At 41.2% G+C, this 20,999-nt stretch overlaps 2 protein-coding genes across 3 annotated transcripts; one reads left to right on the forward strand and one right to left on the reverse strand.

Moving 5' to 3' along the window:
- The first annotated feature begins 50 nt into the window (after positions 1 to 50).
- Positions 51 to 11,581, forward strand: itih6 (inter-alpha-trypsin inhibitor heavy chain family member 6). 2 transcript variants are annotated; one of them, XM_008318964.3, is made up of 18 exons: positions 51 to 1,710; positions 2,239 to 2,274; positions 2,931 to 3,085; positions 5,021 to 5,131; positions 5,230 to 5,477; positions 5,641 to 5,810; positions 5,915 to 6,031; positions 6,121 to 6,292; positions 6,385 to 7,965; positions 8,077 to 8,109; positions 8,228 to 8,245; positions 8,334 to 8,381; positions 8,489 to 8,518; positions 8,878 to 8,919; positions 8,993 to 9,106; positions 9,208 to 9,591; positions 9,931 to 10,722; positions 10,766 to 11,581. In XM_008318964.3, exons 1-17 carry the CDS (start codon positions 1,597 to 1,599, stop codon positions 10,191 to 10,193), a joined length of 3,636 nt encoding a protein of 1,211 aa, XP_008317186.1. In that variant the 5' UTR covers positions 51 to 1,596; the 3' UTR covers positions 10,194 to 10,722; positions 10,766 to 11,581. The 2 variants fall into 2 exon arrangements, with proteins under 2 accessions (XP_008317186.1, XP_008317187.1); XM_008318965.3 differs by lacking the exon at positions 8,228 to 8,245.
- On the reverse strand, positions 11,228 to 20,184 carry gdi1 (GDP dissociation inhibitor 1). Its single transcript, XM_008318963.3, has 11 exons — positions 19,877 to 20,184; positions 17,390 to 17,497; positions 17,103 to 17,202; positions 16,156 to 16,290; positions 15,837 to 16,035; positions 15,559 to 15,690; positions 15,312 to 15,411; positions 15,039 to 15,210; positions 14,426 to 14,570; positions 14,259 to 14,313; positions 11,228 to 13,593 (listed from the first exon to the last, which is right to left on the reverse strand). Exons 1-11 carry the CDS (start codon positions 19,919 to 19,921, stop codon positions 13,441 to 13,443), a joined length of 1,344 nt encoding a protein of 447 aa, XP_008317185.1. The 5' UTR covers positions 19,922 to 20,184; the 3' UTR covers positions 11,228 to 13,440.
- Positions 20,185 to 20,999: the final 815 nt, after the last annotated feature.

Raw genomic sequence — 20,999 nt, forward strand, 5'->3', positions numbered from 1 at the left:
AACCACAGATGTTTCAAATGTTGAAATGAACCTGTTGGAATAAAATGTTGAGGTGAAAAAAAACACTAGTTGCCCTCCATGCTGTATGTTTTATAAATAGCAGTCGAAGTGGAATTTTATATTTATTTGGTTCACCGTGTTATAGCAAATTACATTGTTTAACTATTATGAAATATATTTTTCGTTATGTACTCAATGATAAACTAACGAAGCTCGTACAGTCTGACAAGACTGACATCTACTGGAGGGTAAATGTAACAGCAATGTTGAATCCATATGTTTGCACATGGAGGGGAAAATACGTGACTTCCTTTGCAGGGTCGCAGGGGGGCGCTGCAGACAATCACAACGTCAAGTGTAAGTGAGGTTCACTCATGATACAGGTTGTATCTATGGAAAGAGCGCTAACCACTTTTATCGATTTGTCCATGTTGTTTGTCCAAGCGGGGTTTTTTGTTATGTTATCCGAGCCTTTCCACAGCTATTCATGCCGCCATTAACAAGTGAACAACGAGCCAAAAAATATGAAGTTCATGTATTGGAGAGTGAGAACCACAAGTGAAGGTTAGGTTGGCTAAAAGAAACTCAGCTGCTCTGTAAATCTTTAAAATGTCAAAATATGATAACAAACCTTAATTCTTGCCTCGAATTACATTAAAATGCTGTTGATAAAAAAAAAAAGAAAAGCTAGGCTAAGCTATGCTAGTCTAAGCTAACCTTGCTAACAACCGCAGCCGTTTTTCTTTTTCTGCGGAATTTATAGCTCTACGTATTATGGTTTGCATTACTGTCATCCAATGGGACTTTTGTTCATTGAAAAATATGTCAAGCCAGAGTTATTTAGCCCACAGAAAGGGAAAACAAGAAAATAAAGAGTACAGAAACCATGTTGTTAAACACAGCACCATACAGTAGGTGTCCTGTGACATGAAATGACTGCTGGAAAATCTGATAATTATTTTAAAAACAAAGTCCAGACAGAAGATCTCATTTTTAAGTTTTTTTTTATATTAATTTTAGGTCAGCATAAGTATAAATATTCAAATGGTTCACCAAACAGACAAAGTGCTGTTACTCCAAGACACGTAATAATGGGCCATTATTAAAGATCACTCAGGAGAAATGGAAACTGGCATTCTAGTGACATGGGCTGTGCCCTAGAAACAGTTTCCACTCTCAAAGCAGCAGCAGCAGGAGGAGGAGGAGGAGGAGGTGTTTAGGTAGTGGGGTACTTTCTTCAAACAGCCAAGCAGGGGTTAATAATCCCTCATTTCACGTGAACCTTCAGTGGCAGCAGTCTGTGAAATTTCCAGCATGGTTTACATGAGCACAGACTGAGAGCTGCTCTCCTCATCTCTGTGGAGCTCACGTAACGTTTGAATATATATATTTTTTTCGTGATATGCTTGTAGTTGTTTTATCACTGAGCGTTTCTGTTGTTATTGGAGCTGCTTGACCTACGGTAAGGTGAGGGCGGGGGAAGGCTGCCCCGTGGAGGGAAGACTGGGTGTAAAATGTGAGGTGTGATCACAACATCCTGCTGTACGAGCCGCCTCACTTCACCAGTCAAGTTCAATTTGGAGTCTGAGAAAAATAATGGACATAATGAACATAACACTTCAGTGCGTGCTGGTTTTCTTCACTCTGTATGTACAGGAGGCACTGTCAGAGGATTTTGAAGCACACCTCGGAGAAAAAGTTAACTTACAGGTGAATATTTTATTTTTATTTTCACACATACAGGGAATGTGATACCAATGTTGAATATGTGTATTATATAATTCAGTATTTTAAATTCAGTACTAATATTTTTTAATCTTTTCAATTGTATGTTCACACAACTTTTTCTTAACTTTTATCATGTGTAGTGGGTTTATTTTTTTCATGCTTATTCAATTGTGTTAAATTCCCTTCAATGCCCTGATGTGTAGTAATATATTGACACAGCAGTGACTTGTGTCCAAAATTACCATTTTGAGGCCAAACACCTTCACTGGCGCTGTGTACAGTGAAAGCATTTATTTCCAGTTCCACTTCCCCTGTATTCATGAATGCCTTTGATTCAGACTGCTTTGACACAAAATCCCCCCAAACAACCCTCACATAGTCAGATTGTGACGATTACCGCGAAATGGGTATTTTTAAGCGCCGTGTTTTCATGCTGCACCACACAGCACTTATCTCAAATATGCAGAACACTAGCACTTTGTGACTCTTTGCCTTGTTTTTTTTTTTCAGAGAGCAAAACGGCAAAGCAAACCAACAAAACCAGTGGTAAGTTCTGTGCACGGGTGTCGTAAGTAAAACAATAATCAATTTATCATACCTCACAAATTACTGTGCGTTTGCCACTGTATGGTGAAATAGAAGAGTTCATAGAATAAAGAAGAATATCCTGTTAAAAAAACTTTATTAATTTCCACTTACTGCATGCAGAGAAAATAAATTCACAACAAAACTCATAATTAGTCCAAAGATTTTGGATGTTGTTTTAAAAGTTCAGATGTCCATAAAAGCTTTTGCTAAGTCTGAGCTAGTAGTTTATACTGTATCATCCACAACCAGAGGGGATTTGTTATATTGGTCATAGTATCTTAATTTTTTATTTTATTTAAGTTTCAGACAGATCTAAACGAGAAACTATAGTAATTCAATCTTTACAGTTTGCCTTATTTTTGGCGAAATAAAAAGATGATGTGTCTCTTCTCCTCTGTTGTCTCCTCCACCTGAGGTCACATAACCAGATCTGGTCAATCTGACCAATGAAATCAAAGAGTGTGTGAGAGCAGACACACTTAAAATGTCACTGCTTTTTTTGTTTGTTTTTGAAATGTTAAACTTAACACTCTATCCAGAACAGGGATAAAGAACCCCAGCTATCGTCCTGCAGAGTGACATGATTTATGTCTTCATTTTTCCTTTATTCCTAGCTCAAGGTGACCAACTACCATGTCAGGTGTTCTGTTGTGTCCCGCTATGCTGTTACTACAGTCCAGAGCTCAGTGTGGAACCAGCTCCCCATCATTAAGGAAGCAGCCTTTGAGGTGGACCTGCCATCTTCTGCCTTTATCTCCAACTTTACAATGTAAGCCGAGCCCACTGTTTCACACTTTTACCTCAACGTGTTTTATTTATCTGGTCATGTGACCTCCGGCCCCTCCCAACTTTGTCCTGGGGATTTCAGGAGGGCAGTGGCATAGTTTATTTTTCTCCACTTGAAATTTAGAAGCAAAAATAAATAACATTAATGTCCTTGTTGACAATGTGACTGCAGCTATAAACTTCAGAGGGATTATGTAAGGAAACAGGACCTAAGTCCTGAGTTGATGAAAGACTTTTAGGAACCAGCCTCCCTCCTCTTTTCCCCCATCTAGAAAGCTAAATATAAATAAAACAAATAAGTCAACATTGCGAAACCAAACAGCAACCATGGAGCTGGATTTGGGAGCGGAAGCAGGTCAGATGAAGGAGGAACCCGAGCGCAGATGAATATCCATCTTTGTAACTAGAAAGTTTGAAATTTATTAGAGAAAATCACAGGAGTTTGCCAAGTCTTCTTTTTCCCCTGACCACAGTTTACAATGGCACCGTGCCAGTTTAGATATCACGCACACGCACACACACTGTTTTTGAATTTTTTGAGCGCTCCACATACACGTCATGCATTACCTAGTCTCTAACCCCAATTTCAACTATTACAACCAACCCCTTAATCCTAATCTTTACCCTAACTGTAATCTGACCCTGCATGTAATCCTAACTAGAAACTAAATTTTAAAGCTCAAAATATTCCCTCACCCAGAGGGCCCTGCAAAATGTCCTCACAAGGACACTGTCCCCAAATTATTTTTTTTGGTCCCTAATTAGTGTCCCCACAAGTATAGGTATACCAGGAAAACATACACACTTAACTGTGCAGCTATTATTATTTCCATTAACATTAACTTTAAGTCAAGAGTACAGCCAGAGCAGAACTTTATTTCTATAATGAACATTAGTTCTAATTCTAACTCACCCATAATTACATTTTCATCTTCATTTTACTTTGACCAGAACCACAGAAATAAAGTTCTGCCTTATTAGAACCTGGCTTTGGTTTCTGATCATCGGGAATTCCGTAGCACTTCCAAAAATGGTGCTAAGAAGGCAACAATAATGAATACATACATACACACCTGCATCTACTGTATGCACACGGAGGTGGAAATAAACATTTCAGGTATATGTGAGTCTGGAAGGTGTACAACTTCTTACAGCCATAATCTGTCACAGCCCCATGTGTCACGCATACACATACATTTTCACCCGCCTGTGCATCACCAAATGCCCAGAGGAAAAAAAAGTTCTTTGGCATATCTGTGCATGAAACTAAGAACTCTGTGTTCTGTGTGTGGGTCACCGATGCACCGCGCTCCTTTACCCCCTCAGCCAGCCACACATGTAAACACAAGTGCCTCCATTTTCCACACGCGCTCTCTCTCATGCCATTCTGCTGCATCTCAAACAAGAGCCGACTTCAAGTCTGCGGGTTTATTTAGGTTAGCCTGCGGTGGGATTTTTTTTTCTCTTTGGATATATTTGTTGAACGGACTTGACCTTAATTTAGCACCTCGTCACATGACATCAGCGGTTACCAAAGTCTAGGACGTGCACTGTTTGAGTTGGATGCCGTTTGAAGCAGTGAATTGAGTTAGGATTTTGGTGGGTGTAACACAGACGTCCGCTTCCGTGCGACGTCGACAGCGTGCAAAATCGCGCTTCATTAGTGCTGTTTTTGGAGGGAAATTACTTTTTTCCACGCAACCCCCTAATGACCCACCTCCCCTTCACTTCATCTGCACACACACACACACACTCACACACACGCACAATAGCTGTTTGTATGCAGTTTTGTTAAAACTGTGGAAATGCAGAGAGTAAAAAAAAAGCTACCATTCTCAACAAGTCGCCATGTTTGTGACTGAAATATAATGTCTGTCACTCTTACAGAAAGCTGTTTCTTCTTCCTTTTTCCCATCAGCACCTCTAACGACAAGGTGTACGTGGCCCAGGTGAAGGAAAGAGCTGCTGCCAGGAAAATATACGACGCTGCTAAAAAGCAGGGAAAAACCGCTGGACTCGTTGCCACCAAGTCAGTCTGTCGGATTGTTCAAATCCATAAGCAGCAATAAAACAAGTCATTGTGATGTGTTTAATCTGAAAATGTGCGTCATCTGATTGTCTCCGCAGAGAAAGGGAGATCGAGAAGTTCCGTGTGGCGGTGAGCGTGCCCTCAGGTGCCCATGTCTCCTTCTGTCTGACCTATGAAGAACTCTTACCTCGGCGTCTGGGCCGATATGAACTCAGTCTGGGTCTGAGGCCTGGACAACCTGTGGAGAACCTGACTGTAGATGTCAGTATAGCAGAGCGAACAGGCATCAACTTCATCAAAGTTCTGCCACTGAGGACCAGCCGACTGCTGTCAAACACTGGGAAAGGTAAGACCCGTGTGTATATATATATTATTATATATATAAGTATTGAAGCTTCAGAAGAACAATGGGGGTTGCATTACATTATAGCAGATCTCACATTAGAGAATTGACAACCAGATAATTAAACCAACCTTCTTTCACTGTCAAAACCACTCTCTGACTTCAGGTGATGCTGACGCTCCGGCCTCCACTCATGTTGAGCAGCGAAGCAGCTGCGCTCGAGTTCGCTACAATCCCACTATGCAGCAGCAGAACAGCATCTCTGCCAAGGGCCTGGATGCAGACTTTGTCATCCAGTATGATGTGGACCTGCGAGACCTCTTAGGTGATGTCCAGGTGGGCGGAGCTTCTATTATAGATTATTGCATTTCATTAGGTATTTCATCAAATAAATTAATAAACCTCTTTGACCCCCTTTTTTCCTTCTTACTCTTTCTCAGGTGCATGATGGGTATTTTGCACATTATTTTGCACCCAGAGGGCTTCCTGTGGTTCCTAAGGATGTCATTTTTGTCATTGATGTCAGTGGCTCCATGATTGGAACCAAGATCAAACAGGTCACTTTGACAAACACATTTTAAAAACAATGTTGATTTACACTTCTGTAAAGAGGAAATGACTTAATTCTAATCATTTTTCTCTGCAGACCAAACAGGCCATGAGCACCATCCTGACAGACCTGAGGGAGGGCGACCACTTCAACATCATAACCTTCTCAGACAAGGTCCAAACTTGGAAGAAAGGTCGAACGGTGCGAGCCACTCGGCAGAATGTGAGAGATGCCAAGGATTTTGTGAAGAGGATCATCGCTGAAGGATGTGAGTAAAATGAACAGTTTTTTTCTGGTCCTTTCTTTGGCTTTCATCCTGTACAGTCAACCCTCCCCCATTGTGGCCACTTTCTCTCTTAGGGACCAACATCAACGCGGCTCTCCTTTCTGCTGCTCAACTCGTCAATCCTCCGCCTCTGGATTCACGTGGCCAACAATCATCTCGCCGTGTTCCCCTGGTGATTTTCCTCACTGATGGAGAAGCTACCATTGGAGTAACTGCCGGTGACACCATCCTCAGTAACGCCAGGAAGGCCTTGGGCTCGGCCTCTCTGTTTGGTCTTGCCTTTGGCGATGATGCAGACTTCCTCCTTCTGAGACGCTTGGCTCTCAACAACCGAGGTGTAGCCAGAATGGTGTACGAGGAGGCAGACGCAGCTCTGCAGCTGAAGGGTTTCTACGATGAAGTCGCTAGCCCTCTGCTTTCAGACATCCAACTTTCCTACCTGGACGAACAAGCCTTCGATATTACCATCTCATTGTTCCCAAACTACTTCCAAGGCTCCGAGCTTGTTGTTGCCGGAAGAGTCAAACCAGGGGTCAAGGATTTGAAGGTGTCGTTGTTCGCCACTGATTCCAAGCAACGTGTAAAGTTGGAGAACGATGTGTTGGTCTCTGAGGCAGAGCGTAATGAGAGCACAGCTTTACCAAACTGTTCTGCTTCTCCAGAAGGTGTATCCAGTTTTGTGCATCGCCTTTGGGCTTATTACACCATCAAAGAGCTGCTGCTGGCCAAACTGAACACTACTGACCTTTCAGCACAGAGGTTACTGGCAGAGAAAGCTACAAATCTTTCCATTAAATATAACTTTGTAACACCGTTCACCTCTTTAGTTGTAGTCAAGCCAGATGCAGATGAAGCTGCTCCCACTCCAACCACTCCAAAACCAACAACAACAGCCACTACAACCCCAACAGTAACAACCACTACACCAAAAATATCAGCTGATGCAGCTGTGAGAAAGCACAGTGCAGCTTCAAAGTCTAGACCGACCAAAACGAAACCAGAGACTCCTCAGCCACCTCCAAATCCACCACAGATTAAAAAGAGCTCTCCACCAACCTCCACAGCAAAGACACCTGCCAGGAAAACCACAACCTCAAGTCCCAGCTCCAGCAGAACTGCTCCAGCTCCATTATCCAGCAGAAAATATAATCCGCCCCGAAATAGTTCAAAAAGTCTTTCTCCGCCTGTTCTTCCTGCTGGAAAGATCTCCTCCTCCCTGCTTAATGTCCTTAAAACTGCATCACCACCTGGACCTGGAAAACTCTCCAGCTCTCAGTCCAGTGCAGTAAAGACGACCAGTCCTTCAACGACAATTACCACCACGCCTCCGTTCACTTCAGTCAAAAACAACACTGCTCCCTTACTCAGCAGATATTTTACCCCACAGCTCAGCACACTGTCGACAGCGACCTCCACGGAGGCCGATGTCAGCAGCACGTCTGCTCCCGACGTTCATCAGTCTGGAACCAACACCTCTCTGTCTGAACAGTCTCCTCCTCCTCCTCCTCCTCCATTCTCTTCTGTGGAAGACAACAACAACACTAATGCTGCTGTTGACTCAGACGTCAACATCGCCACACTGGTGTCAGCGACCTTTGCTCCCATGCCTGGTGCTACAGATGGGCCTCGATTATGGGAGGCAGCGGGGCTTCTGGGTAAGTTTGTCACAAACACAGCATTCCTGTGCACTGAGATGCTGGAAGTCGAAAAGAATTCCACACATTTTGTAAGTATCACTAACTGGATGTTTTTAATTCCTCCACCAGATGTCTCTACTTCTATTCAGTTTCAGAGAAAAGGTACAGTTTAACTGAATTGAATGGTTTTTATCCTCTAGGATTTGGTTGGCATTAACCTGGCATTGAACAAATAATTTTAAAAAATGTAGTGAAAGTATTTGTGGTCTCTTTTTATTAGATATTGACCTTGTGAAAGGTGAGTCCGACTCTTCAATATTTACACACCTTGTTAAAAAGCACAGTTGTTAATTCATCTTCATCAATTCTCTTTTTGTTTTTCCCAGACTATGACGCCACCTATGACTATGACTATGACCTCAACTATGATACCTGTGAGCTTTAAATGTTCCTCGAATATGGAAATATTTCTTTCTTTCTATAAATGTTGTCTTTCATATACAGTCCTTATAATATACGTATATATTTCTGATGTTTGTAGGGGACGATAGCCCTGATACAGGATCGTTTGGTGAGTACAGTGACTGTTTCTACAAATGCATATCATAAAAGGAGTTTGAAGAGTACAGTGACTGTTTCTACAAATGCATGTCATAAAAAGAGTTCACACTGCAGGTCTGGAGCAGACATCTGCAGCCATGGACACCAACATGAACCATTTCACTGACACATAAATTAAAATGAAATAAAAGCTATGTCAGAATTTTCACACATAAATTAAAATGAAATAAAAGCTCTGTTAGAATTTTCATCATCATTGTGTGAATTATAACAAAAATGTGCCTAGATTCTCTCGTGTCTCCAATATATATACTGTATATATATATATATTAAAGGACAGTCGTTCGTTTAAATGTCTTGTCATTTTAGAGTCTCCGTCCGTACACAGTACCGTCAGGGTCTTCTCATCAGGTCAGGATCATGAGCTCTATATTTGTTTTTATCATATCACTACCAGTTGCATTAATTTTGTTGTTCATTGTAGTCGATGGAGATCCTCATTTTGTGGTCCAGCTGCCGAAGATGCATCAGAGTCTGTGTTTCACAGTAGACGGCAGAGCCAATGATGTTCTCAGACTTTTAGAGGACTCAGAGAAAGGTGCCTGATGCTCTGACTTTTATTTTTCAGATGTTTTCTTCAGGTGCCTTACTTTAAGGCAGGATAATCCAACCTGTGCGTCTGTTTTTTTCCTCCTTCAGGAATCATTGTAGATGGACACCTGATAGGAGCTCCCTCTAACCATGGAGCCGAGGACCGCCCCAGAACCTACTTTGACCAGCTCACCATCTCCACAGCCAGGGCAGGGTCTGCTGGAATCATGATCACCATTTCACTGGACACTGTTGTGCTAGAAGGTGAAGGGCGGGATGTTCTTCCCATCAATCAGCAGGGGTCAGTGACGAGACAAGGTGTGACAGTAGCTGTGGACAACCATAAAAACTGCTGGATCCAGTTGGCCAAACACATACGGTTCCTGGTACTGTTCCACCACTATAAACACCCCAGTTACCTCCAGAAGGCTCACCTGGGTTTTTACATCACTGATGGACAAGGTCTGTCCACTTCAACCCAAGGACTTTTAGGTAAGTCCTTCAGTGCGGGAAGAAACATTAAAAATGTTGGGTTGGATTAATTTACTCACAGTTTACCTGTTTAGTTGAATACAACATTGACATCCTCTAAGGAATTGAAGAAAAACACTTGAAGATCTTCTTCAACAGCTTTTTTTTGTTTGTTTTTACTGCCCTCTGCTGTCACCTAGTGGAAGAGTATTTAATTGTTCTGCCTGTTAGACACTTTTTTGCTGTAATTAAAAATGAAATGAATTTTAAACAAGTGCTAAAACAAAAATACATTTTTGAAAAACTATTAAATTCCGATGTAAATGAAGACATAGACTGGTTTCCTTTTTCTGTCCTCAGGTCAGTTTCAAAACGCAGACATGGACGTAACAGTGCTGAAGAACCACATGGACAGAGGAGCTCCCCGACCCAGTAAGGATGGACTTCTAGCCAGAGGTACACTGAGGTGGGGGTCAGAGCACATGTCAGTCACTTTGCAAGACAAGACACTAAAAGACACGGTGCAGAGACGTCACGTGGGCAAATGCTGGGTGGTGCCGAAGGCAGAGGTGCAGAGACTTCTGGGTCATCCGTACAAGAGCTACGTGGTTGATCATGTGTAATTCTAGCTGAGTCAGCTCCACCTCAGCGCCTCTTAGTCACCAGCAGCAGTTATCGTGGCAGGGTTACTGAACAAAGGACGAGCTGCCACTGTCTTTGAGCCGTGTAGGCTGCTGTGAAAAGCAGGTGTGGTTACAAAACAGGGACTGAGCGAGTGGAGGAGACGCCACAAACGTTCCACCTTCAAAAACCATAATGAAGGACTAAACCGTTCTTTGTACATTCGCCTGAATTTTAATGTGAGTGCAGCTCTGTGTTGTGCATCTATGACAGAGACATGATGTTCTGCTGATGGCATGGCAACAACAAAATGTCACTTTGTGCTGCAGCACTTTGAGCCTCACACATCAGATCTGTTCTTAACCTCAGCGATTATAAGCGGACTGTTTGGATATTTAATGATTATTAAACAGAGATCTCAGAATAAATAGTTTAAACATTATCATTATATTTATTTTGGCTACGAATGTTTAAAAAAAACTAGTTTGTATTTGTATGTTTAGATTTTGTCCATATAACATCATTAGCCTGGTCAGAAGATGTGAGTCACCTTAAAGTGTTTACTTTTTAAAAGGTCAGAAGATGTGAGTCACCTTAAAGTATTTTCAAGTGTTTACTTTTTTTTTTCTAAAACCAGAGATCTTTACAATTTAAGAAACAATTTGTTGCATTCAGGTAGAAACTTATTTCACAGACGTAAAACTTCCCAGGGTCAGAGCAAGGTCAAAACCTGCGCGGTTATTCGCACAAACCAGTGATGTGCCTTCTGTAAATGTATCAACCTAATATATCCAACAAATAAGACTTGGTTGAGGTTTATTTTTATTTTTAAAAAAAACTTTTCTTGGACCTCCTAATGTCAACAATCGGGTTGTGTGAAGTGATTTCTCAGTTGTGTAAAGTAAGATATAAATCGAATGATTATTTGGGGAACAGTTGAAGGAAATCACATTATATTTTAATCCTCGTCTCGTCCTGATCTGGTTACTGTTTAACAAAGAAACAAAAAAGAACCCACAACTGCAAATTTTTCACGTTTGCCATGTGCTTTTTTTTTTTTATTTTTCTATCATTTCATTCGTAGTTTAATTTTATTTTATATGTTACACAAGACATTAGGCATTGTTCACATACTAGTGATCACACAAGGACAGTAAGTTTTCTACTACTCAGCCTGAACGATTCATCTTGCCGAATTCCAGGGATATTGTCAAATCGTGATTTTCAGCGGCCGAATTTGATGAAAATCAAAACGGTACAATCACACATGAGGCTTTTTGTTTTCAATAAATAAAAAAGAGAGAGTAAGAGTCGAGTATTTGATGTGCAGTAAGGGCAGAGAAAGGAGGGCTTCAAAAAAAAAAGAGTAAACATTATTCCAGTTTTTAATCCAGGGACAGAGAGGAGCAGTTTGAAACCATGTTTACAGCAAACTGAACAGGTTTCTGATTAATGCTCGTAATCACGGTGAAACGCCTCACTGGAATGATCAGTTATTAAGGTAAACATAAACACAGTGACACAGCAACAAAAACAAAAAGAAACAACCCAGAAACAGAATGATGGTGTGCATTGTCTTTAAAGTTGATTACTTCATTAGACTGACAGCAAAGCATGTGCATTTGACAAAACACATTTACATCAGTGGAATTCCAAATAAATAAGATAACAATAAGACTAAGATCCGCTTTAAAACATCGACTCGGTTTGGGTTGGTTAGGGGACTGAGCGAGGAGGATGACGAGGGATGGAACTGTTTTTAGTACTGATGAGCCACATCTCTAACGTCATCAATCGGAAGCTTTTACTTCTACCATGTTAGGCTCAAGACTGAGCGACCACAAACTGATCCTTTAATCAAAGCCATTGTTTCATTTAAACTGGACACAGGCTTCGATCCAATCAGCGCACCATGGTTCATTCATGAACAGCACTAATAAGCGTGGCTTTGAGAATCCTATCCTATCAGCATCTAATCAACAACTACAGCTACTCATGGGAACGACTGGTCTCTGGGACTGACGTGAGGGTTGAAACAACCTAGAAACAGTCTGGTGCTTTTAACTACAAACACGAGCTGAAATTTCAGTCTCCCTCTTTTCAACTCTGCAGACGTCCAATTAAAATCTCTCTTCACAAACATCCTTTCTCCCACCCGTGGTCCACATCCATCACATCGTCAAACAATACTTCATCATATATGGAAACCCTCAGACGACCGGGCTGATCCTCCCCATGACCTTTTAGCCTCCGCTGTTCCCTTTTTTTTCTTCTTTTTTTTTAAATGTTCCACTTCCGAAACAGAATTTCGACCTCAGCTCTGTAAACGTCATAACTTCAGCCAGTGAAATGTGCACCAAATATTATAGAAATAAATCTCTTCAATAATTTAAGATGTTAAAAGTAAACTTTTTAAAATTCAAAACTGACATAAAAACGACACGAACAAAGGGAAAGGAAGAGTTCAAAGTTAATAGCCACTGGTTAGCTTGCCTGCTATAGCACAGGGAACACAACAGCATTTGCAAAGTGAGCACTATCATTTGACAGAACAGCCCATTTATATTGAACTTTTTCATTTCTTTTTTTAGTTGTTTTTTGTTTTTGTTTTTTTCTTCTATGTGTTTGCCTGACCGACAGATTTTTACCAAAAGGAGCGGCGTCTATTGAAGTAACACAAGAAAAAGACCAAGAAAGAGAAAAGTGAAAGCAGGGTTGACAGGGAGCGATGCTTGGAATGGTCCAGCCTTCGAATCGCAGTGTTTGGAGTCTATGTACAATACTACGGTGTAAAAGATGCATGCATGTCGACTGGAGGATTCTACAATGAGCCGGGAAGTCGCGCCTTCTCTCCGCCGCAGCTGCTTATGTGAGGAGAAAGTGGAGACAGAAAGTAAGAAACGCTTGGAAAATGTAATAAATTCACTTCTAATGATAATAGTTAAGACATGGTTATACTGTGAAGTCTACAATGGAATGAAAGACCGCATCAACCCTGCTTTACAGTGACAGAGATACAGAGTGTGTGTGTGTGTGTGTGTGTGTGTGAGCAGTGTCGTGTTTTAAAGAGAGAGAAACGCAGGGAAAAGGAGGCAACCAGCTCGCAACGCACCCCCACCACTTTAACCCCACCCACCCGCCAACGTTTGTTTTTAAAGCACTGCTCAAACAGACTTCTCCTCTAACCCGGACCCCACCCCCTGTGTTGCCCCTTTCCCCCCGGTCTCCTTCCAGGAGCCCTGCTACAGCTCACTGCTCATCCTCCCCGAACACGTCGTTCTGTTTGCGCTTCATGTTCTCAAAGTCAAAGTCGCTGCCCGTCATACGTTTGTAGATATCCTTGATGTCGTTGCAAGTGGTCTCGAAGTGAGTGGTGGCATCGTAGGACCTCGAGGCAAAGACCTGAGAGACAGATGAGACGCAGGGGTTTGGATCAATGGCAATTCAGTAGAGGGAGACCAGGGATTGAGACACTGAACAACTAAACCACTGATTTCTTTGTTTTAAGGCAACAACAATAACCAATTCTTCCACCATGTGGCACTAAACATTCATGTGAAATCGATCGTGGAGCCGAACTGAATTTATCGAATCAATTATTTAAAAAAAACATTCAATTACAATTTTCCTGAATCAGAGCTTCATTTCATTAATTTCACCAAGGCTGAACATTAGTTCTGCTCTTGAGCTCCACACAGACACTCATTGTGACACACATGACCCCAGGATCGTCACAAAAACATGGAGAGGAGACGAGGACTAAAAAGGGCAGCAAATGTCTAAAAATAAAATAAATTAAAAAAAACACATCAGTAATAATTACTATACTTATAATTTATATATTAAAACATGTACTTTTATGTTATTGGTGCTATTTCCAAATTTCTATATTGTTATAGATTCTTTTAAAACGTTGGTAATGTTATTTTTATATTATTTTTCAGATTAATTCAAAGAAAATAACGAGTAGATTAAGTGCAATTGCTGCAGCTAACTGATGTGTATGTGTGTGAGTGGGGGTCGGGGGGTAAATGGTAGTTTTTCCATCACTATGATTAAATTCTCACCTGACTTTCAGTTCCATCGTCTGTGGGCTCATAAAGATCACTGATAGCCACAAACCTGAACAGGATAAAAAAAAAAACATTAACTCATTGTGCATAGTTTAAGAATTTAATGATTTCTAAAAGATTAAATATTAACTGATAAAATCTGCAGTGGACGTGTGACTGACTTTTGGTCGATGGGCTCCAGCAGCTCCAGAGCTGGTTCGATCTCAGTCTCAGGTTCACTGGTTTCCACTGTGGTGCTGACAATGGCGATGTACTTGCCCTGGGCGGCCACATTGTGAGCATAGGAGATCATGCACACATAGATGTCTGCAGGGGTGACAGAGGGTTAATGGGAGCACGGGGTCAAATTACAAATTAATTTAATATTTCTTTGACAACGAACCAGAAACACGCCTGTAGTGATGTTAACCACCAGCTACAACTACACATCCAGGACTACAATCTCAATGTTTAATCCTAGATCTAAATATATATATGTATATTTTTATTAAAATTTTCACAGTGACAGTCAAATCTTTTTTTAATAAATTCATATTGTCACATTATATATATTTATTTTCTATAATTATTGGACCAGAATTACTGAGGTTTTACTGAGAAAGCTTCAATTTTAAATTGGTTCTATGGCGGTTTTGTTTCTGTGGAGACAACCCCTGCTGGCTACCAGTGGTACTGCATCCCAAATTGTATTTCATATATGGTATTCTCAATCTTCACATCCCCCATCCACTCCCTCCCCCTTCCCCGTTGCACAGATGCCCCCGTGTCCCTCACCTGAGTTGCGGTTGACCTGGTTCTGAGGAATGATGATCTGGCAGGAGTTGGCGTCATTAGTGTTTTTGATTGGGTGGCTGAGGATGCAGATCACACGGATCACCTGACCTGCTTTACGGACACGGTCTGGGATGTAGCTGGGGTCACAGATGAGCTGCTTACAACGCGCCACCTGCAGCACGAAGGGGAGAATGAATGAAGTAAATTCACGCTCTGTCTGTTTTGACGTTGTAAAGTCATTACGATAGAGACAAAAACAGAACACGACTGTACCTCGCCCTCAGATTTCACACCGACCACTTTTCCTCCTTCCACTACTATCTCATCCACTGGTTTGTTCAGCATGTACGTTCCTCCATAGATAGCACTCAATCTATTAAAAAAAGGGCAAGTGTCCGTGTGTTGAACCCCGTAGAGTGGTGGTGTGTTTTAAATTTTTCTGTTCAGGAAAATATATCGGTGTGTTTTAGGTTTTTCTGTTCAGGACTAAAATATATAAATAAAAGTGAAGTGAAAATACCTGGCAAAGCCCTGGGGCAGCTCGCCCAGACCATACAGAGGGTAGAGGTAGGGGCTCTTCCCATATCGTGCTAGTGATTCACTGTAGAGCTTAATGCGGTTGATGGTATCCAGACAGGGAACATCAAGGTAGCTAACAGAGGAGAGGAGAAATAATTTAAAAAATATATATGTTTTTGTTATAACAGTCACAAGCTGGTGAAGAACCTCCTGGAGAATCGTTTATTACTTCAAGTTTTTAAAAAGTTGGTTATGGGTAAAACTTAAAACTGTTCTTACTCATCTGTCCTGTAGAGGGCCAGGGCGTGGCCAGTGAAATCAATGACATCCTGGCCCAGGTCAAACTTCTTGTAAACATCCCTCATGGTTGTAGTTTTAGGGTCCACGCCTTCAAAGGTCTTGGGGTCGTTCTCGTCAAAATTGGCCACGAAGACTAAAAATTTACGGAACCTTCGCTTTTCAAACATCCCCATCAGATCTGGAAAAATGAACCGGGCGTTTCAAAAAACAATTCTGACAGAATCAGTATATATTGTAACATTCTAATTGTCTTTTATTTGCTGACAAAACTTGATGAGGATTAGCTTTGGTAACTTACTTGAACCTAGCGCCTCAGTCTCAGTTGACGGCACCTTGTAGATCTTTCCTCCCTTGTAGACAAAACTTCCCTCCACGACTTTGAAGTCCAGGTACCGTGTCACTTCTGTGTAGAGCAGCATCTTCACCAGCTGACCTGCAATCACACAAACACAGTCACTTCCTCATTTAAAATACTGTCAACGATATAATTTGGGTTTAACACGGAGAGACATATTTAAAGTGAGTCACATTTGAGATTGAGATTTTGACCAAAAGATGTTGACTGTAAATACTGTAGTTTAGAGGTATAGATTTTAAGTTTGTACACCAGGGCAAAATTATGGTTTGACTTTAAAGGTTTCTTTTTTTATTGATAGTTTTGTACTTTATAGGAAACTTTGCCAGTCAATTCAATCATTGATAGTTTTGTACTTTATAGGAAACGGTGCCAGTCAAAGCTGTAAATTATCATTATTGAATATTGATTTTTTGTTTTGTAAGGGGGGGTTGCAGTTGGGCTTCTTCCCAGCAGGTGGCGCCCCACACGACTGCCTGTGTGGCCTCTATTGAGAGCTGGCTTTGGAGCTTTGCTTAAGTTATTGTTTGAAGCTGGGAAAATGGTTAGTGTTGGTTGTTGTAGCTGTCAGCAGTGAGTGTCACGTCCCAGAATAAACCCTCAAAGAATTGCAGATTTGTGACAAGAGATGGTATTGTGCACAAGGAGACACAAGTTGCCTGTGTGTTTGCTTTATGTAACTGGAACTAACGATTATCATATTGGATTTGTTCCACTTGATTTAGAGAGGGATGACTTGCATCTGCAACTTAAGTTGTGCTTTTGTTGCAGGATGACTGTTTGATTTTATGAGCCTTATCAGTTATTATGGATGGTGTTTATATATAACTATAACTGCTCCACAGTCGTTAGGTTTTCATGCTGCTTTAACAAAGGCATATGTGACTGACCGTTGGCCATGAGAAACTTCGGAATGAGGTCGACGTTCCAGTCTCTTCCTCTGCCCATGGACTCAGGCTGACTATCTGGGAGGTTGAAGCGCTTGTACAGCTGTTGGTAAAAGAAACATCCTGTGAGACTGACATTTGTGAAGCTTCCAGAGTCTGGAGCTTTTGCAGAAGAAATAAAAAATAAATGAAGACAGTAAAAAGGAAGCTGATGGCACTGGATGTAAAATGAGACGTAGTGCAGGACATAAAATGTTATTGATTGGTTTATAGATCCCAGGAGCCCTTACCTCCTCCAGCGGGGTGATGGAAGAGCTCTCACCACCATAGTAGGGGTTTCTGTCCATATGCAGGACCTTTTTCCCATTCACAGACATGATTCCAGACAGAATGCATTCCTGTGTGAAACAAGATTTATTACAAAATGATATCATCAGTTATAGAAAAAAAATAATTGAAAATGTGTCAAGACACCATGTGATATTATTATTTATTATATTCATTTCATAAAGATCTCAACCGTAGGGCTTTGATGAAAATACAATTTACTTCAATTTTAATTGGGAAACTGCAATATTTTATATTTGTGTGTATGATGTCAAATTTTGTCAGAAGTCATCAATTGTGCTATTAACTAGTATGAGGTAATAATGCAGTAAAAATGAAACTGAGGACAAAGCATGTACAAATCATAGATTCAAATTGGTTAAATGTATGGTTTTCAGAAAAGGTCAGTAATTAAAATAATGGCTTCGCCCTTGTGACTTCTTAGGGCCGCAAACCCTATCTTTCTCTGCACCCTAATGTTACTACACATAACCTGACCCGTCTAATAACTACTAGAAGTGTAATGTGTAATGTGCAGGAGCCACAGCGACCCAGGAGTGACCCCCAGAGCACAATGAGGGGGTGTGTGGGGGGGGGCTAATGCTGCTACTGCTGCTAATTATCTCTGAAAACAATAACAGAAGATAAGTAACACCGTGGTCTACAATTCTGTGTTTGTCTTTCCACTTCTGTTTTTGAGAACAGGACTCGTCTGGAAACATAAGACCAGTGAGTGTCAGTACCCGCCCCCGCAACCCCCCGCCAGCCCTCCCAAGGCACATCCACGGTAACAGTAGTGCTTCAGCAGCCAAACTGGGCAGCAGGCCTGGTCAAGTCCTAATATGTCAGTACTACTACATCATACAGCAACGTCTACAGGAGACATCCTGTAAAAGGGGAGCAGAACTTCACTGGGTGTAGTCTGATTGATAAAGTGATGTCATCACAGCCACTCTGAACCATCTGATAAACTGGAGCGTTTTAACAAAAAAAGAAAAAAAAAAAACGAACAGCCGATATCACCAGCCGTCTTGAAGGTGAAAGGCTGTGGGTACAATTCCTAACTCTACTAGTCTATGCACCAATGTGTCTCCCAGGTCTAAATTGCTCCAATGAGGTGTACTGTAAATCATTTGTGACAGTAAAGCTGCTGTGTGTACAGTACAGTGTAGAGTGTGCTGTGAAAGTGGCCAAATCGTAGTATTTACCACTGAGAGTGGTCATTAGGACTGGAAAGTGCAATAAAATTATAGGCCACCTTACATTACCACGGTGTAATTAAATCCCTACAGCTAATTTAAAATCAAAAGTGAATCTTAAGTTTGTCCAGTCAGACATTTAATGTCTCAGAGAGTGAGTGGAGATTACCTTTCGCCCAGGATAATTCTATCTGCATTAAAGCTGCAAGCGTGGGTGTTGGTGAATGACTGTGTAGTAACCGTTTGACAAACGTAAAAAAAGATGTTTGATTGTTAACAAAAATGTGGTTAAAAACATTTAACCTTTCACAGGTTTACTACACGGTTACATGTACAGGCCACAACTGCACTGGCACAGGTTAAAGCAGCGTAAAATAAATAAGATGCACAGTCATCTTACAAGTCAAGAATGTGTAGAAAAATTCACACACACACAAAAAAAAAACACTAATACATCTGAGTTAGTGTTAAAATGTTATTCAGAATCATTGAGAGTGAGTGTGTACGTGTGTGTGGATTCAAGTTAGGACGTTTTTGACAGAAGGCTGCAGGGTGGTTTGAAATAATGCAATGCGCATGTGCAGAAGCATCACCATCCCTTCATGTATTAAATTACATCCCTAACGATATAATAGTAATAAGAATCAATATGAACAAGGGTGTCGTTAGTTATTATTTATTATCTTTATTTGGGAATAACATCATTATGGAAATCCGTATGTTGACAAAGTGTTGATATCGCGTTAGAAAACTTCATAAATGTGTATTAAGTTCTGAGGATATTAAGAAGTGTGTCGGGGACGGCAGCGTTGTTTCTGGGTGTGTGCGGACAGTGTGGAGCTGCGGCTCTCAGCTCAGGCCTGCGCCAGCCTCAGGATGAAGGCCTTTCTCTGTGGGGAGGACCGTGACACACACAGGGGTTACGCCTAAAAGATGCTCGGTCTGGTACACAACACTGAGCCGACTCCAGGGAATTAAAATCCTATTTTAATAAAGACCCAAACCCACGAGACACACATTTTTCTACCTGTTATGCGAACATAATTCGGGTACAGGAAGCGCATCTTTCATTTGCAAAATTTAGTGTCATGTCAGAAGCACACAGAGGAGCAGCAGCGGGAGGAGGAGGAGGAGGAGAAGAAGGAGGAGGTTTTCACTGCTGGCTTTACAGACCTATCTCACAATGTCTGTCATTTACAACTATTCCCCATGTTTTTGTGTGTGTGAATACAACGGATATTCTCTACTTACTGTGAGTCCGGTGCCCAGAACGATCACATCGTATTCCTCATCCATGTTGTATGAGCAGCGCCTCTCCCTTTCTCGCCCTCTTTATGCCTGCAGAAATGAAGGGTGTTGGAGCAAAGGAAGACAGTGACTCCACGTAGCGGGATGTTCACTCCCTTTCTCTGGCCGAGTGTTTCTTCAAACGAGCTTGTTCTAAGCTGGATTTTGTTTAATAATTACTCAACACTAATGTCCACTGGAATAAAGTGTCCACACTGTCACCGGCGAGGACGACCAAAGATGGCCCTGCACACAGCGCACTCACTTGCAATGTCACTGCGCGTCGGGAGTTAGTGCACATCCTCCTCCGCCTCCTCTCTCCGAACTCAGTGGGCTGGGATAATCAATGAATCCAGCTAGAAGATGGCTCGCTTGATAATGTTTCAAACTAAGATTTTCAGATAATTATTTTAGTTAAACGCAGCATATTAGGGTTGTTGTGCACTATTTCTCTGATGTCTCTTCTTTCCAGTTGTAGCCGCAGCGCTTCATGGATGCAGGGAAAGATATTCTTCCGCCACCACAGCTGTTTGAATGGGAGTTGGTTTTACGCCGTTATAGTTTTCTGTCCCAATTTATCATTGTCTCTGTTTTTATTTATTTATTTCCATGTTATATAGTGATGTTATTACGGTCAGAGTAGGGAACATTTAACTTAACATAACTTTTGGAGGCCGCCAGTACTGTGGACAGTCATCGCGTGCACCTGTTGTTGTTTTTTTTTAAATGTACACAAAGTTTATTCATTAACACGTCACCTGACAGTTTGTTCAGTATAATGAAAGGCACCGCACCACGAACACCTGTATTCATGGACAAAAGTACATTGTTTTAAATTTGGGTGAAACCATCAGGTTCCATTTCCTTTTTGATATAAATATAAAATATTTAATTTTCAATGTATACGCACTCAAAATGTATGGTGTGCATTTTTTTTTTCATTATCCCGGAATTTTACAGTATTATTCAAATCAAGTGGTTCACAATTTTGGTTTTACAATTTTAATAACAGTGCATTTTAGAATTGTGTAGATTTTTTGAGTTTATTCTTATTAACATACGCTAATATGCTGTTTCTTTCTTTTTT

This window comes from Cynoglossus semilaevis, chromosome 10, assembly GCF_000523025.1.
Source record: "Cynoglossus semilaevis isolate Cse_v1.0 chromosome 10, Cse_v1.0, whole genome shotgun sequence".
In the NCBI taxonomy this organism is placed as follows: domain Eukaryota; kingdom Metazoa; phylum Chordata; class Actinopteri; order Pleuronectiformes; family Cynoglossidae; genus Cynoglossus; species Cynoglossus semilaevis.

Bases quoted from the DNA above. Each gene is read 5' to 3' on its own strand.
- itih6 (XM_008318964.3), top strand. From the start codon at position 1,597: ATGGACATAATGAACATAACACTTCAGTGCGTGCTGGTTTTCTTCACT. The intron at 5,132-5,229 runs GTCAGTCTGTCG...TTGTCTCCGCAG, and splicing joins GCTGGACTCGTTGCCACCAA to AGAAAGGGAGATCGAGAAGT. The intron at 6,032-6,120 runs GTCACTTTGACA...TTTTCTCTGCAG, and splicing joins TTGGAACCAAGATCAAACAG to ACCAAACAGGCCATGAGCAC.
- gdi1 (XM_008318963.3), bottom strand. From the start codon at position 19,921: ATGGATGAGGAATACGATGTGATCGTTCTGGGCACCGGACTCACA. The intron at 17,203-17,389 runs GTAAGGGCTCCT...TTTTACCAACAG, and splicing joins CCATCACCCCGCTGGAGGAG to CTGTACAAGCGCTTCAACCT. The intron at 16,291-17,102 runs GTCAGTCACATA...GTGTGATTGCAG, and splicing joins GAAGTTTCTCATGGCCAACG to GTCAGCTGGTGAAGATGCTG.